At 34.6% G+C, this 18,386-nt stretch overlaps 1 protein-coding gene across 1 annotated transcript in view; it reads left to right on the top strand.

The window, feature by feature from the left end:
- The first annotated feature begins 497 nt into the window (after nucleotides 1–497).
- The window catches only part of CUNH10orf67 (chromosome unknown C10orf67 homolog), a 36,811-nt gene continuing 18,922 nt past the window's right edge, over nucleotides 498–18,386 (top strand). Inside the window, 12 exon segments of the mRNA XM_042802173.1 lie at nucleotides 498–508; nucleotides 552–666; nucleotides 2,961–3,064; nucleotides 3,066–3,102; nucleotides 3,549–3,623; nucleotides 6,743–6,821; nucleotides 6,824–6,867; nucleotides 6,870–6,893; nucleotides 13,009–13,041; nucleotides 13,044–13,146; nucleotides 14,286–14,344; nucleotides 17,949–18,001. Of these exon segments, the coding sequence (XP_042658107.1) occupies nucleotides 498–508; nucleotides 552–666; nucleotides 2,961–3,064; nucleotides 3,066–3,102; nucleotides 3,549–3,623; nucleotides 6,743–6,821; nucleotides 6,824–6,867; nucleotides 6,870–6,893; nucleotides 13,009–13,041; nucleotides 13,044–13,146; nucleotides 14,286–14,344; nucleotides 17,949–18,001 (737 nt within the window).

Here is an 18,386-nt window from a genome sequence, read left to right as displayed (position 1 = left end):
TCTGACACCATCCATTTCTAATAAAGGAATTTTGACAGAGTCAAAATATTATGTTTTTAACAATCCAGTGTTCTAATTTTATTAAAAATGTAACAATGTTAAGTGTCTTTTAGACTATCTTAATATTATCAAATTTATCAGTGAGACAGGAAATCCAGCTCCTAACCAAATCTACAGTCCAGGATTTCTGGACTGATACATTTCTCTTCAGAACACTGAAAACGGTCTATTTACTGATAGAACACAGGCTCTTCTTTAGCATTTTCTTTTATGTTCTTTAGCATAATATTTAGTGTTGTTTAACTTTTTGTTATTTGATATTTTAGTAAAAAGATTTGTCTTCATGAAACAAACATAGAAACAAACTGCTAATGTGCTTATTACACTCTTTTAAATTCCCCACTATCTTAACAGCCATACAAGTGAAACGATTAAAAAAAAGTAGGCATTTTGCCTCTGAATTTCCATTATTAATAGATGATTGCTTGACTTGATTAATGCAAGTACTGTAATATTGTGAGTGTTTTTTTCAATTCTGTCTGGTTTTGCAGGCCTTGTATTTCACATGACTTAGAATATTACAGCACAGATCATGCTATATAAACAGATATCAAAGAAATACCAGAATTAAAGGAGCTAGCTATTGCTACACAAGATTTAAGCAAGGTAGATTAAGAAAGTATCATAACTGAGTCCTCCTCATGCTATAGAACGTGTACTTTTGTCACTGTCATCTCTGTTTTGTGTAATTCTTCAGGAATCTGTTTTGGCTGGTTTTCTATCTTTGTATACCTATTTCAGCTAAGTTTTATAGATTTCTATTTTCAAAATAGAATAATATGCAAGTATGGATAGATGGATTAGAGACTGTATTACTTGGCTATCTGAATCAGAGAAAATTATGGAGGGATTAACATTGTTTAATCTACAAAAAAAGATAAATGTAAGTGAAATTTCTGAAGGTTTAAACCTATCTAATATTTGCTAAGAGTCTGGAAATCAACGTGGGCCTGTCAGTTCCATTGATACTTGCCTGATATCAGTTCTGGATATGACTAAAGAGACCTCACAGATCTTATTAAAGAGATTAAATATGATAGTGCAGTGCTTCTGCAAATTACATACAAAAGCAAATTAGCATGAAGATCCAAATCTACTCTTGTCTAATCTTGCACAATTACAAGTGTATCTTAATCAGTGGCTGAAATGTAATGCTTAGACTTGGGAGGGAGGGTGCAGTCCATAAAGAGGCACAGTGCAGTCTGCTTAACATAACTGCCTTAGCAATTTGTGGTGGAAGACGGGTGCTTCTAGAGACGTGAAGAGGGAGATCTGTTCCATCAAAATGAAGTTTCTATCTGTCCCTTTACTGGGTAAGAAATTGCAAAGGAAGATGCTTCAGGACATAAAATAATTATGTGCACAAAAGGTCAATTTCCTAGAAAAAAAATCTTTTCTTTTTTAGTTCTTAGATGGTATATATAGAGATATGAACTAAAATTAAATGCTTCTGGTATTATTTTTAGAGGCAGTGTCTCATTCTACCTCACATCCTTGAAAGACTTAGAGTATTTTGCTCATCTGAGTCAGTGGCAAGCAGAATGCATTTCCTTTAACACTTTCTCTGTTACTTCATGATAAAATGCAGATATTTTTATTCTTTATACCATAATCACTTTTTCAGAGTGTCGAATTAGGATTATATTTTGGCTTATATTTTGATATCTATATGATACATATGTGTGAGTCTTTGCAGAAGCTGGCTAGTTACCATCTAGCAGATACTTGAGTGTTCCTAAATTAGTTATTTTTTGAGAAAGCTAAGTATCTTTCCTGCATAAATATTCTCCGCCTGTCAAATATTGAATCCAAATATCTTTAAATATGCAGTACTGAAGGTTTGGAAGGGGAGTTTTTAGTTTAATAGAGAGCACTTGGTACATACAGATACAAAGTATATTTATATTGTGGGTCAGTTCTCATTATGCTTTCCTTGCCTGGGACTACTGAAATATATGCTTAATATTGTATATTCAGATCTTCCATTTCATAAATTACAGTCTTCTTAATGTCAGGTTTAAATTTTTATCAACCACAGGAGTGACACAGTGGAGTGGTGCTTACAGTAAGCATTACAAATATGTCATTGATACTTCTGACACAGCAATATATGTTCAATTTGGGCACATTTTTATAATTTATGTTTTGTTCTTCAAAAGTAATTACAGTTTTCTTCATATAATTTTTAATTTCATTAGAGAACATTATGGTGCAATATTTCTTATTCTCATTATAGAAGGCTCCCCAAGACTTTATTTAACAGTCAAATTAGCTATTTGGGGTGAGAATCAGCTCACAGATTAAGAAACCTACATTTAAGTGTCTCATGGCAGGTATCTTTGTCTGAGCCAGGCATCTAAACTTCCCATGTAGTCAGTGCAGATCTGTCTTTGTAGTCAGTGGAGATGTGTAAAGATACGCCGCTTGGCCTCTGTCTCTGGTTTCAGAAAGGGATGGGTTTCCTCTAGCCCTGTGTCATGTCTGTGAGCCCTGCATAAGATGTCTTTCATACCTTATTTCTTCTAACATTAAACCATGTGTGCATGAGCAACTGAATCAAGTTCCCTTGACTTCATTGCCTGTAACAGAAACTTACCTGGTTCTTACATAGGCACCTAAATTTAGGTGTTTTACTCTGCAGATGGAAACTCCTGCTGCCAGGCTAAGATGTCCAAAGCATGGGTATGAAGCTGTGAGCTCTGACAGGTAGAGACCCATGCCCAAGTGACTGTTGTAGATCAAAGAAGATACTGTAGGCCATAGAAATGCATTAGATGTTTGTGTTTAGGTGAATTAATCTAGCCATGAGCATGTTGAATAGAGTAATGGAATGGTCATGCTTTTCTTTTGTCTAGCTCACTTTGTGTATAAAAATAAGGAAGACTAAGACTGATTTTTAGCTCATTCACTCCCTTCAGCAACATTTGTTCATCTACAAAAGCATCATTCAAGCACAGCATGAATTAAAAATCAAAGAGCAGGCTTCAAATCTTTGTAAATACATAAGATCAACTGTCAGACATTGAATTTTTACCTAAACAGGTCAAGAGAAATATTCTTGTTCACTTACATGTTAATCTTCTTCACTAGATGCCAGTTCTCGTTCATATACCCTTTGTGCAGATTGATACAATATTTTACTTAATGGAAAGTAACTCACAGAAGTATTGAAAATAAGGAAATAAAGTGCTAATAGAAATTTAGAAGTGACTGCCTAAGCCTCAGTTTCAAGCTTCTGATATGAACATTAAAAAAGCAAATATTAAAAAGATCGATGCAGCAACAAAAAAGGGATAGATAAGGAACATGAGCTTACTGGTTTTTTGTTTTGTTTTGTTTTTTTTTAGGTTTAAGAGCTTGGATAGCGTTTAGTTTTCTTAAATAAAAAAGAACAACATATAAAAGTTGGTTGGTTCAGTTATGTAATTGCTTGTGCCCTTTTATTGTACATCAAAGTTCTTAGTAATTTGTTACAAATTGAAATGCAGAAAGATGTCCAAATTTGACACAGCTACCAACAACAGTTATGTGATGCACTGTCTGTTCTCAGAGCAAATACTGAGGTGGGTTTTAATCACTAATGTGGTAGTAGACTGCTGGTCTGAGTATTAATATGTCAGAAACTAATTACAGAGAATAGCTTTGTACTTCAAAACGTGGAGAAGGGTGTATTTGAATTTTTTTGTAAAGAGTGAGCATTTAAACTATATTGAATAGAAACAAAATAATTAACACAAAAATATAATTGGTTTTGCAAGTTTTGCATTTCCCCCCCTTATGCAGCTTAGCATACTCAAGTACAGTTTAGAATAACATCATAGTAACTACAACATGAATGAGGTATGTTAGAAGATAGCAGTGAAAGAAAGCAAAAATTGCAGTTTTTAATTTCTTGCCTAGTGAAAAACAATTGACCATAAAACAGTCAAGCAGTTTAGGATTAGACCCCAGTATGCAGTCATTGCTTGCTTTTCCATGTTACTGAGGGTGGTGAAATCAAATGAGGGGATGAGCATGCTTTAATTCGCAGCAAATGAAGGGAACTTGCTTTAATTGACAGTCTGTGATTGGGTCTGTTAGGAGGCAGAAACATAGTAATCACATAAAATGCTCTTTGGCTCAATAAAAATGAAAATGTCTTGATAAATTTGGGAGTTGAACTCAGCAACTGAATAGTGAGGACCACTCATGGGCACTCCAGGTGGCTTTCTGCTGCCCTCTAGAGACTGTGCCATAAACGTTCTTATTAACAAGTTTCAGGATGTAATCAGAACAGTAAAAATAATCCAAATTAGAAAGTATGGAATTTAAATTTCATGTTTCTTCCCCAAAATGCAAATGAAGCATGCAAGTTTGTACTTCTTAACAAAACAAAGTAGGTATTAAAAAAAAAAAAAAAGAAAAAAAAATAAATCACCCACCTACGTGGATAGTTGAGAAAGGTAGTGGGTAAAAATATTTAGCTATAATTATCCTACTGTTGTTTATACATAGCACTATCAAGTAAACATTATAGTGGGAAGCGTGCACAGTATATTAGCAGCATCTGTTATATAATACAGTATATAGGAAATCATAGAGAATCATGGAAGGAGAAAATAATGTATTTCTACAGAATGAATAATCTCCTAGACATGTGAAGGGACAGGAGAACAGATGCACTTGTGAATGAGTTAAAGCCAGCATTAGTCATGTGGATGTTTCAGACAACAGGATAGAGAAACGTAAAGCAAAGGAGAGAAGTTCACAGAAAAGATGTAAGGAACTGTGAGGCTGAGGAATTTGAAAAAGATGCAAGAGGAAATCAGAGTGCTGAAAACACTGAGCAAGTGACAGAAGATGATATGCATTTCAGGGATGTTGCATAGCTTAAAGTGGGTGATTAGAAGGCAAAAGCTAGGCTTTAACAGTGAAGGAAAGGGTAGCTTCTCTCAAGAAAGAAATTACAAGATTTATTAAGACTTCACAGAGCAGAAAGATGTTCATTTTTTACTTTTGTTCATCTTCATTTGTGAATAATGATATGTAGCACCATCACTTGGAGAAAGAAATTCTGCTCCAAAACCAAGTGTAAAATAGGGGGGTTTTGTGAGAATTTGTGGAACCTTCCTGGCAATGACTTTAACATTTTAAGCAGAGTTGGTTTGAAAGAGCACTGTAGACTATATAGATTATTTGAAGAAAAACTATATTCCCTTTTAAAATTAGATAGTAAAACACTGCAGTCACTTCTGAGAAAAACTAAAAGAGTGGCATTTGTCTCCTTTAGCACTTTATCAGTAATGTAGACATATTTATGATGGAGCTGTGCTGACTTTGCTTTCTTGATAGTCAAGGCAGAGAAATAGGTATTTTTTAGGACACAGTTCATCTCATCAATTTTAAATACCTACTTAAGGGTGAATTGAGTTGTCCTCTGTACTCATCTGACATTGAACTAAATCTCCACAGATTACTGAAAAAGCAAAGTGTGACTAGCTAAAATGTGAGTGTCTACATGTGATCAAGTACTGCTGCACAGACCATCTAGAATAATGCAAACTTCATTTTCTGTGTGAAAAGTTTTCTTGGCCAAATCCAGCTCAAGTAATCATTCCATGGTAAAAAACACATATTAATTCCATGGAGTATATGGTAGCAGTGTTCTCAGGGAATTGCAGGGTCGTGTTCACTTTGGTTTGCTTTCTCTTTGGAAGCACTTGCATTACTCTTAGATTCTTCTGGTCCAGCTTCAGCAACCAGGTAGAGATTTGCCTTGCCCCAAGCATGTGTATAGCTGTGTAGGTATAGTTTGTATATATGTAGGTATAGCATGTGTATAGCTTTGTAGGGTGCTCTGAGAAAGGAGAACTGAGTGTAACTCAGTTAAACTGAGGAAAATGTGGCTTTGGAAATAATTGAACCCTCCTTTTTTCACTTCCTCAGCAAGTGCTACAAATGTTAATGTATTACACAAGAGATAGTAATTTGTGCTAATATTAATATTTTAAATAATTTGACGAATATTTAATCACCTAACCTTGGAAAAAAACTTAAACTAGGTACCTAGGTACTCCTGAAAGAAGAGCTCAAACACACTTTTGACCATAATGTTTCCTAATGGCCAGCTGTTGGCAGTACGCCACGTTAGAGAGACATTTCTGTATAATGGGAGGCTGTACATGGGTTTTTTTGAGAAAGTCTTATTTTTATTTTTTACTACATAAGAAGTAAATCATCCACTGTAGGTGCTCTTTTAAGAGGTCCTTTAAGGCAATTTAAACACTTTGCTTGTGCAGTCAAGAAGATGCACTAATAAATGCCAGTAATGCAAAGTTAACATTTTAATAGTTTATTTTGTTTATTCTGTATTTATACTGTCTTTTGTCCTTATTTTATGTCTTACATGTTTTAACTATATTCTTTGAAAGTTTTAAAATATAGGATATGCAATTGTTTCCAAATTTCCTTTTTCCTTGCTGTGAATTTGAATCCTCTAATATTACAGATTATTTATTAGATATAACACTTTTTGTTTAAGCATTTGAAATGTCAGATACAGTAAAATTTTATTTTCATTATTAGAACTCTTGAATGTAAAATATGCATTATGCTGTGTTCAAATCACAAAAGATATTCTGTAGCTTTTGAAGAGGGTTATGGGGTTTATGGAAGACTCTCACAGAATATTTTCTTGTGATAGAAGTATTACAACATAAATGGAGAAGACACAGCGTGTTCAGCAGGAAAACTTGTGAAGCTTTTATGTAACAAGCTACACAAGGAGAGTCCATAACTGAAGATCTGAAGAGAAAACTGCAGGAATACAAAAAAAAAAAGAAAGGACTGAAGTGGTATGTTTTTGTAAAAGATCATAAACTCATTATCCAAATGTGGAAATCTTTAAACATATTCAGCAAATTGTATTTCTAGCGCCATTATTTTTATAGGAAACATTAGGTTGGGAAGATACTAGAATGCTATTTGATATTAGCCTGTGCTATTGTAAGTATTTTGACTAATTTATAGCACTTTATTAATGTCACACAAATTTATATCAGTGGTAGTCTGATCAAGAGTTGGTAGTTGATCTACCTTTTTTGATCTGTTTTTTAATATTTTATAAAATGTTTTTGTAAAAACTTAACGAAAAATATCCTGAAAAATCAACTCAAAAAGTTTTATAAAACTTTTATAAAATATTGCTCGTATTTCTGTTTTTGCTCTATGCATGAATATCTTAGTTACAGAAGAATCCACCTCTGTCCTACTGTTACTTACAGAAGTACTTACATTACATCTTGTCATGTTTCTCTTTGTTCCTACTGTCTCTAAATAACTTCTAAAATAAATATTTTTTTTCTTTAGAATTGTGTTGTTAATCATTTAAATCAGTATTTTGAATATTCACTGAAGATAAATATTCATTTAAAATATAAAAATAAAATACAAAATCCCTCAGGTTTGATTTTTCTTAACTCCTGCAATAGAAGTTCATGGAGTGTGACAGCTACTTGGGTACAACCATTAATAGGTATGAGAAGCCCTTTTCAATTGTGACTCATTTTCCCCACCCAATTGCAGACATAAGGAGCTCATTATAATGACTAAGAACTGTCCTACTTATTCAATACATCGCCTTCAAATAGGAAACATAATTCAGTCTCATATATCCATACATAATCTTTGTACCCTTTCTGTAACATAAACCTGTCCTTCTCCTACCCAAGTTAACGATAGTCCTCTGCAGTTCACTGAACTGTGAGAAATCTGTAACACTTTTTCAAAACCTTACGTAAGCTTTAGGCTGATAAAAACCAGTCTCAGGTGCTAAAGATGTTCTAGCTAAGCCTGACACTGAATTGCTTTTTCATCTCTGCTCTCTATGTATCATTGAGATGTGTAGTACTAGTAAGACCTGAAAATGCCATCTGACTGTGCGGGCAGCCACCTAAGGCAGACAGTATAGCCTTTAAAGGAGAAATATGGGATCCACAATGTACCCCCTGAGGAAACTAGGTATCTCTCCCTAGTTGGAATTCATAGGTTGTAACCCAACCTCTTCTAGAACTGGGTTGTTAAGCCAGGTCAGTCATTCCTGTGTACAGAAGGAAGTGATAGTAATTCCTTCTTGCAACAGACTCTAAACTACAACAGTCAACAATTTATTTCCCTTTTGCTTCATCTGAGTAAGTCTCAGTGAGGCTGTTTTACTTTATGAAAATATGTGTATTTAAATGTTCCCTGTGACAGGGGCTGCATTCCAGGCTCCCATGTGAATATACTAAGAAGCTGTCATTGCATTCTTTATCGTTCAGTTTTCTTCTCCGAAACAGGAGGACCCTGGTTGTGAACAAGGGTCATAAGGATATGAACACATCTATGTATGCAAGTGGGTTTCTATGCATATACACGCAATATTTCAAAAGCTTGATTTGCATTGGTGAGAGAAACTGACTGAGGCTTAAAATCTGAACACAATAATATGAACAAAAAAGCTGAAATCTCTCAGAAAAAATGTATTATTTGACCAAAAAGTGATAGTCTCATAATCAAGGAAGCTAACAGCTTTTACTAAAGGCCTGTTTTAGTTCCCTGGAAAGATAGAAATTAAAACAACATATAACAAATGTGGGAATAGGGATAAAATATAGCAATTAATATAATTAGAAGTTTTTGAAGGGTATAAAATGGACAGTGTATCAAGAAAAGAACTATTAATGGCACCATTAAAGACAAAATTATGTATTGGGAGCAAAGGACGTGGCTGCAATTGTAGGAGCCTACTACTAGGTTAAAATTGTGGAATTATTAATAACGTGAAAATCCTGGAGGCAATTTAAAAAAAGATGTCCTATATATAGGAGGAGGCAGAACAAGGTGCTTGTATCCCAGGTTAACAAGTACTTTCTGCTTTATTAACCTGCAGAAAGGATTTTACATTTACACGGAGTACATATTTCTAGATGAGGAAACCCAGATAACTTAGATCCAGGGTCCCCCAGAGACTGCTTATTAAATAGATTTACTTAAAGAATTATTAAATAGTTTACTTGATTACAGAATCTGAATACCTTGCCAAGGAGATGACTGAGGGATATTTGCCTAGGGTTTGGGATCTATACAGCATTCTCTTAAGAAGTACTGTACATGAAAACTTTATTCTATCTCCAGGTCACAAGAAGTATTCTAACAACAGTTCACAAAAATTCTCTAGTTGATCTTTGTCCCAGGCATGTATCTGAATGGATGAAAAAAGGGAAAGTAGAGAAGTCTGCTTGGCATAAACAATTAGTGTCAAATTGGCTGGCTAAATCCTTAGGCTGCACTTCAAGGACTACTTCAGTACCTCAGCAGTCTTTAACTGATCCATACAGCAAAACTTTGTCATGAGCAGCTTCTTCTCCAAGAGTTCTGCATTTATACAAAGCAGAAACAAAAAAACATTTGCTGTTTTGTTGTGTCAAAGAGTTTGCAATGAAATGCCTATTTTCCCTCTGAAGCTATGCTGTCTTTAATCCTTTTTCCAGTTCTGACATGCCTTGAAAAGGTAAATGGAGCTATTTGGGCCAGTAGAAACTTGTTAGTCCCTTCCTGGATAGTGTCTGCATTTTGTTACATTGAAAAGACCTCCGTAGATGACAAATACAGCAGCTACAAGATGAAATTGCTGTGAGAATGAATGATGATAAGAGCATATTGTTAAAGGAATGATGGCATCTTGATGTCCCAAAATCTTCAAGACTGAAAGCTTTTATAGGATATATGCATTAGCTGAATTGAAAATACGAGTGTAATAACAGGGTGACTGGCTGAAAAGTAAAGGCTTGTGTTCAACCAGTGGCCGTACTGAGGTCCCCTGTTCAACCGTAAACTGCATTTGTTTGAAATGTACAGATATAAACTGTGAAATAATCAAAATTCTAAACATATGAAGGTTACATACTAGGGATAATAATAAATAAATATATACAGAAATTATCCTTTCTCTTGTAACCAAACTGTTATATTTGTAAATGAGTGTTTTTCATGACAGCTTGTACAATTGCACCCTCTTGTGGTGTCTGTAATGCGGACTAAAAGCACCTAATGGAGAGCTGAGAAATGGAAAGGTATGTAATAACTTGGATGACAAATTTTCGAGAATGGATTTGTTTTCTAGTCAAATTCACAATAAATCAACAACATTAACAACTTCAGTTTATAATTTTAATTAGAATATGCCCAAATATTTTCTTCTTTACTGTTGTAGGAAAGCATCAGTAATTTGCATCGTATTTCTTTGCAATAAGAGTGCAAAAATCATAGCTGTTATTCACTAGGCCAATTGATTATTTCGAGTGTATCTTAAATACTGCAGGGTACCAAATAGAAATGCATATTTCTCAACGGCACAATATATAGCTATATTCTCTCACCTTTACCTATTTGGCTAGAATACTATAAGTGGATTAATCCAGTTGAAGTTTGTTATATTCGAAAATTAGGTATGCATATCTGGCTAGTATTATTAGAAAAGCAATTGTAAGAGTCTACAATACCTAACCTTAGTAAATATATAGTAGAATTTATTAAGACTAAAATATGCATAATTTTTACTTAAAATAATAAAACTTTAAGAGTTAAGGCAATAAAACAAAAAAGGTGAGAAATATTGAAGCCTCCTATATAAGCTGTGTTATAACTGCCTTCCAACCTCTAGCCCTTTTTTCTTAGAACTTAAAAGTTCCCTAGTTTAAGCAAGCCAAACGCTACCGCTGTGGGCAGATGGTAGAGAGAACATTGCTACAAAACCTGCCACTCAAAGTGTAACAGATGACTGTAGCTACAGAAAATTGTCCCTTTGTTCATTTTGCTAATGAGTGTCCTCATTGCAGCAGGAGACTGAATAGTTAATTACTTACAATTCTTGGTTTTATCAGATGGTGGAGCTAGAGCTAAAGGGTGTCTGAGTAATGTGCAAAGTACAAGTTTGTGCAGAAAATGTCTTTTGTGGATTTTATATTAAAACAATAAAAGATAATGATTACACTATCATTTGAGATACTATTTAAAACTCAGTCACAGGATTAATGAAAATCTTTTTGTTTGTTTTATAGAAAGGTTCTTTGAGCATCAGCTGTTGATGCTCAAATACAACCAGAGCAAGGGAGCAAATGCTTAAGTCTATTAAGAACTGTAACAGTTACTTAAAGATCTTTTGAAATTCTGAGTTTGTGTTGCAGTGGTTTAGAGTTGACCACTGCCAGAGCAGAGTGGTAGCTGCTTAAATACTGTATGTGCCATTTTCTTAACGTTACTGCTTTCTCTAGAGTGTGCTCATCTGTCTACAGGATTTGGTAAAAGTTTTCAGTCAAAACAGTCACTCTAATAATTACCTCAGAGGCTTAATTTTAAATCTATTACTGCATAAAGACTGTTTAAAATTAAATACTGTTGAAGAATTTCATTAGAATTTATTAAAAAATTACATTATTAAATGTAACATTTTTGTTAATCATACTTGGTCTTTATGTAAACTGCTACTGTTTCTTCAGTAAAAGAAAGGGAACCACAAACTAATATGAATTACTTTCCATGGCACTTGGCATTTTTTTTACATGATTTCTTATAAAATCAGTGAAAATTCTGTGCCAAAACTTGACATACATTGATAATTTGTTCTCATAAATTTGAGATCAAAAATGTCTTTTTTGAGGAAAACCAAATAGTTATGGACTAAATTTTGCACATCATTACACTATAGTTTAAGTTTATACGCCATTTGAAAACCTTGGAAATTTATTTTTTAAGGTCTTTAACATTTTTATTTTTAAATATTTTTTTTAAAATAGTTCATATTTTTACCAAGCAAAGTAAATAATATCCTAAATTATCTTTATTAAGCAAAGAAACTGCTGTCTGAGTCTTCTCTTTTGTGTTAATATTTTAAATGGCTTCAGGAGTTAGTTAATATTCTGCTATTACTATAAAGATCTGTGCCAGCTCTGAAAGCTTTTCTATAATTTTAAAAGAAATATGTGGCAGTAAAATCTAGACAGCCATAAGACAATATATTCAAATGTTTTCAATAGCTTTGAAACCAACAAGAAAAAAAGAGTAGCTGTCCCAATAAGCTTCAGTTGCATAAGAAGTCTTTTCCATAATGGACGTGGCAAGATTTAAACAAAGGACACGCATAATAAAAATGTAAATGAGTTTGCTTTACTAAAACTATAACTTTAAAGTCTTTTGTTGCATGTTATCCTGGAACCTTCTTACAAGGTAATCACTGTTTGCATAGAGATTTAAACCGTAGTCTTCAATAGCATTAAACCCCTGCACGGTCTATGTGTGACAGGCATGCAAAGCCATGTTAATGTTCAGAATATGAATTGCCTCTGGGTGGCTCCGACACCAAGTAGAAAACCAACTGTGTTGATATCAGAAGGCCTGATGGACTCCATGCGGCTCCCAGCCTGAAAACTTCACCGCTTTGACATGTGATGTGCTCCTCATGACACTGGCAGCACTGTCACTGAGAAATGGCACAAAGGCAACAAGCCCCCCTCCTTAGCCATGCACTTTGCAACCCCCTGGTGTTGCCTGTCCACAGTCTCTCCTGCCTGCCTAGTTACGGACAGCACTTCATAAACACGGGGGGAAGTGTGGGTGGATAGGCCCCAGCTGCCTTCCTGGACACAGCCTCCATAATAAATTGACCTGAATGATGAGGGCACACAAACAGTATGATATGCATTATTCCTGTCAATAAAATGTCCCCATGTGTTATGGTCTTTGTATATAATGTACTGCAGCCTTTCTTCTAGCGGAGACCTATTTAGAGGCTCGACTTTTTTCTATTCATATTATGACACTGTAATAGAATTCAGAAATTATATGATACTGTGTTGTATAGTATTACACCAGCGCAGCATACTTAAATGCCCAATTCCTTACTTATAAATTCAAGGCATCATAATCTTTCAGGTTGTCTTTGAAGATGATGACCATGAAAAAAAATATTGCTCGAAAAACAGAGTGAGGATTTCAAAGAAGAGGTTTTTAAGCTGCACAATGAGGTTTCTCATCTCAAAAATGCTCTGAAAAAGAAAAAATATTTATTAGGTGAAACTTTAAACTGATTTTAGATGATTAGTTTAAACACAGTGTGTAAGAAATGTCACTAAAGTTGGCATTAATTAATAACACACTTCAGAAGGATGGCGACTTATTTCTGGACTGTTGTCTTTTTCCGGTTTTGAACGCTAATTTTGTATGTATTTGTACAGAAATTCATACATATTTATTCTAATTTTAATGCATATATTTACATAATTTTAAATTATGACAAAGGAATATTTGCTGTGGCTTTTGAGACTTCTAATATTGCCTAGCAATGTGGTTAGAGCTCATATTTTGTGACAGATACATGCTGTAAAGAAAAGTGTTGTTATGTAGATAGTTATATTTTTTAATGATGGTCAACTATTTTGTCTTATGGGAACTGTATTAAAACCTACTCTCTCTCCAGAGTAGTTTTTGAGCTTCTGCAAAATATCTGAATGTGCATTTCTTCATATAATTAATTTTGTGTTCCTGTGGAAGTTTCTAACAGAATCAGTTTATCTCAAATAAGCCATCACTACTTTTGATACCTGAGCTTTATTACAGTTCCCCTCTTAGGAAGTTTTTTTTCCCTGATATGTTCAGTCTTTACCTGCAGGTTACTTCTCATACATTGCCAGAGTGAAATATTTACTGGAGGACTAGAAACTACAGCAATGGAGTAGAATCTGGCTGTTTAGCTTTGTTTTGTCTGTATAGATTACAACCAGTATCACCTTTAATAGTGACAAGATGAATGTGATACAGACAGTATTCCTGATTTCTGTTTATCATGTGATTCATTGGTTCTTCTTATCTTTAGGTAGTTTTGTATGAGCAATAAAGAACCACCTGCTAAAACACTTTGTATTGGCTGTGACTAACAGCAAAGATGTCCAGAATTAGTATTAATGAAAAGCCATGGGCTCTCAGTCACACTTGGCTCTTGAACTTACTTCTTCATCTCTATCTGACCAGCCGGCTGAACAGCAGGAAGAGGCTGTGAATGTCAAGGGCGGTGGTGAAGGTCACAGTTCTGCCAGGACTCTCATCCCCGGTGCATTCCACTGCATTTAGAGACTGACCTGAAGCAAACATTTTGAATACATTAATGTAGGCATGTAATTTCATCGCTTTTCTCTTTCCGCTCTTGTTTTCAGATAAGCAGGTTCAAAGAATGCGGTCAAAAATGGAAGCTGATAAGCAAACTGTTCAAAAGGTACTGTAATTTTTACTTTTCTAAGCTACACTCCTTGGCAAGAATTGCACTCTTGTTTGTTACTGCAGTAACAAGCTTGGACTGTTGGCAGTGTATAGTCCAAATAATGTTAGAAAGCTGACTTTAACTTAAATTATGTTACATTTGGGGTTATGGTAGTATAACTCACTTTAGAGTAATGGTAAATTGGTATTCCATTAATGAATATTGTGATTTTGATTTTCTCATCCTGTCATATTTCATAGTGTTGATAAAGCACAGTGAAAATTCTGAACCTCAATAAACTAGTGAAATTACTGGATACTTTAATAAAAAGAGTAACACATTCAGTAAGCTTTTGAGGGCAGGGAAAGAAGATTTGTGTAGATGAAAGGCTAGTAACTTCAAAAAAGAAAATGGTTATTTTTTGTAACCTGTGATTTGTTAAATATTCCACTATTCCTGGATAGAACTGTTGGTATATGTGAATTACTATGTATATGCTGTCTGAATAAAACAATAGCTGAACACAGTATAAAAGTCAACTTTTTAAAAAATTCTCCAGTGCCAATGTTTATTAATTAATAAGTGATCTCAATAAACAGTTGACAGTTCTCCATGTTTTCCCAGTATAACAGCTAGATATCTTTCCAGTGGGCTTCCTATCTTGTGATAGTTCTCAAATTACTTTTTTCTATAGTGTATAGTTCTCATTCTGAAAATTAAGAAATAGACACAGATCTTCTTCCTATAACAAACATTTATTCTGTGAAACATTTCCAAAATGTTTTGTAGATAACTCACTTCTTTCTGGTGAAATGTAAGATACTTCTATATGCTAATTCCATGATTACTGAATTCTCATGCAAATTCATATTTTTTAGAAAAATATATATATTTTTGTGGGGACTGAGGCACTGGATTTCTAAAATCATCCCTTTCATTTCCTTTCCTTGTGTCCTTAAATGTATCTCTCTTCTATGTCCAAGTTTCCCGCTCTGGAAATAGTAATACCTACTTACCTTTACAGGAACATTGAAAGGGTAAGTTCATTAGGATTCTGTACATGAAATCCAAAATCTCAAGTGGAGTATTAATCAGTTTGTCTAATACACTAGTCTATCAAAGAAGGGATGTGTCCTCTGTTAGGTTTTTTCCTATTTAGGTCTGACAATGCTCAGGAATCCCGCTTACGTTTGAAGTCTCATTATGCTGGAGAGAAATGGCCAGTCATCTGTTCCTATACTGAATGTTTCTTCTTAGTTCATTTGCAAAGTCCAAAGAATATTTTTAATAGTACACTTTTTTCATCCTTTCACTCACAGAAAATCTTTCCTGTAACTTACTCTATATTTTCCTTTCCTTCATCTCCATATGATAGAGGACATTGTCTTACATCTAGTATCTTCCCATATACATGACCTCAGTCTGTGGATTTGGGCAGCAGTATAGGAACTCTTTTCTGTATGCCTCTCACATGATTTGGAAGTGCTACATTTGTGTAAATTTGGATCACATGCCTTCCTCCCAAGCCGCCTCCGGTATAGCCATCTATACAGGTAGCCCTTCACAGCCACTGTGCAGCCTGTCAAGGGAGATAAATTGTGGGACGGAAGTGCTGTGAGAAATCTTTGGAGCAGTCCTTCACTTCTCATTATAATTCTGATAATGAATCTAATATTATTCCCATAACCAAAAGAAAAACTACAATTCTAAAAGATTAACTACATTGACTGAAGTTTCTGACGTTTTTTCCCCCCTCCTTTGCATATACCACTGAAAGATGTTCTCTCAATAGCCAAAATGTGTATAAACTCTTCTTCGGTTAAAAAGCTTTGATCTTGAAAAACAGGAGCTGGGCATGAAGGCACACACTGCTGTAGTTGGACATTTCAGTCCAGAAATGAAGTTCACAAAGTTGATACAGACACTAGTATCCAATATACACTTTACAAGGAAGAGTTAATACTTAAAAATGAGATTCATGTGACAATGAAACATGGAGAAAGCGCTGTCTCTTACCTGGGCTAACTATAAATTATTGATTGATTTCTGTGGATGGGACTTGGAGTCTGGATCTTCCTCCTGTGCCCAGGCAGCCAAGCTGTGCACTGGCTGTGGGCAATTTACTCTAATTTCTCTCAAAGCATTGTAAGAGATGGTCAGTACTGAGTTTTTCATGACTGGAGCACTTGCACAGGGTTCTGATCATTGAACTTGTGGGCCTCTGAACCCATAGCTCCATATACCAATGACTTAACTGCTAGTTTACACTGTGTTCTGGTGGGAAAACATTCTCCTTAAAGCTGGATATTGAGAGAGCAAGCATGGAAGAGCCATAATCTATAGGCTGCATGTTAGGATACTCAGCATAGAGGAAAGGAATTTTCTATAGGTTTGTTCCTGCTTTCTTCAGATTTTTCCTGAGTATTTTTGCTTGGGCTTGGGGGGAAGGGGTGTTTTGTATATTGGTTTTTTGTAATTCATAGTCTAATGTAAAATGCATAAATGACATAGCAAGTCAAAACACAAGGTTGTCCCTTTCTCATGCAGTCACGGCTTTGGTATGTCGTCAAGCTCGTGCATGAGTATTCTGCATGAGTATTCTGTATCTAGTCTCATGAATTTCATATTCTTTGTGTCCAATGGCACAGCTTGAACAGAACTGGTGGCTTATTCTCATCATAGAGGGGTAGTTAGGCTACTTTTCCATGACTTGGGATATTGTAATCAAGCCCCATAAAACTCCCAGCGGCATACAATGTCGTCTGCCCTGATTTGTGGCTGAGCATTCTAGCTTCTAGGTTATTATGCTGAAGGAGAGCATTTCACCATTTTTATAAAAGAAAATTAATGTCAGTGTTGTACTCAACATGGCTTTAAATATGTTCAAAATGCAAATTCAGTAAGAAACAAACTCTGCTTCTGGTGACACTGAGAAATATAGATGTTTAACTTAGAAGTTCCAAGTGACAATAGCTGTGACAGAAGTCCCAGAGAGCTCAAACCCAGCAGAACCAGGGAAGTTTGCCATACAGTGTAACTGTTTAAGGCAGTTTGATTCTGGAACTTCTGAAAAATTCTTAAAGAATTCTGCTTAAATTACTCTTTAGGCACAATCCTTTGTCCTCGGTGAGACTAGATGTGTAATTTGCCTGACAATTTTTGTCTCACGAGAATACATTAGAACTCGCTGCAGATGATATAAACGTCTGCTGATCTTTCTACGAACTTATAACAGAACAGTGGAATTGCCCCTGCAGTTCCAAACTGCAACTGTTGTTCATCTGTAACAGGTTTCCACAAATATCCACTTTCCTGAGAGTTTAAGTCCTTGAAGTCTGTTTCTAGTGTTTTCATTACCTTCCTACCTCCCGTGACATCACACTCTACTTACGTCAAAAGAACTTTATATGTGTGACTCCTGTGACATTATTAAACCTCACATAAAAGTATCTAGCTCTAAGTGAATATGTCTATCTGTTACCACTCATAGCACAAAAATATGTGTATGTCCACATGTAGTATCTTGCTCAGGGACGCTGTACTTAGAAAGGATTTTTAGAAAATTATGCCTGTTTGTAGTATGAAATTCAACACTGATTCTCACATGTTTATATTTTAGTTGATTGAAATTCAAGAGGAAATGAAAGCAGAACTTGAAAACGAAATGCCATTGTATACATTATTTTTTGTAAACCTTCATTAACTGCAAATCTAATAAAATATGCAAAAAACTTTTAATATCCCATAGATTGAATGAACTTATTTTTTAAGTAGGAAAGTTGGTTTAGTTGTGAAAAAAGGTAGCAAAAATACTTTACAGTTTTATTTTGCTCCTACTGTATTTTGAGAGGAAAAGATATAAACAATGCTACTAAGAATATTTTTTTAAAAATTCTATTATTTTTTTTTAGGAGAACTTGGAAAATATCTAATAAATGCAACATTATTTGAAAGGATTTACTGCTGTTGTTTACAAATGTCATAGGCAATGATACAGAGTTTTGTCTTAAAATATTTTTGTATTCTGCATTAGTCTCATAAGAACACTGCCTTTTAT

Source organism: Tyto alba, unplaced genomic scaffold (assembly GCF_018691265.1).
Source record: "Tyto alba isolate M040663 unplaced genomic scaffold, T.alba_DEE_v4.0 Super-Scaffold_38, whole genome shotgun sequence".
Lineage (NCBI taxonomy): Eukaryota > Metazoa > Chordata > Aves > Strigiformes > Tytonidae > Tyto > Tyto alba.
This window is presented reverse-complemented; position numbering and strand designations above follow the sequence as displayed.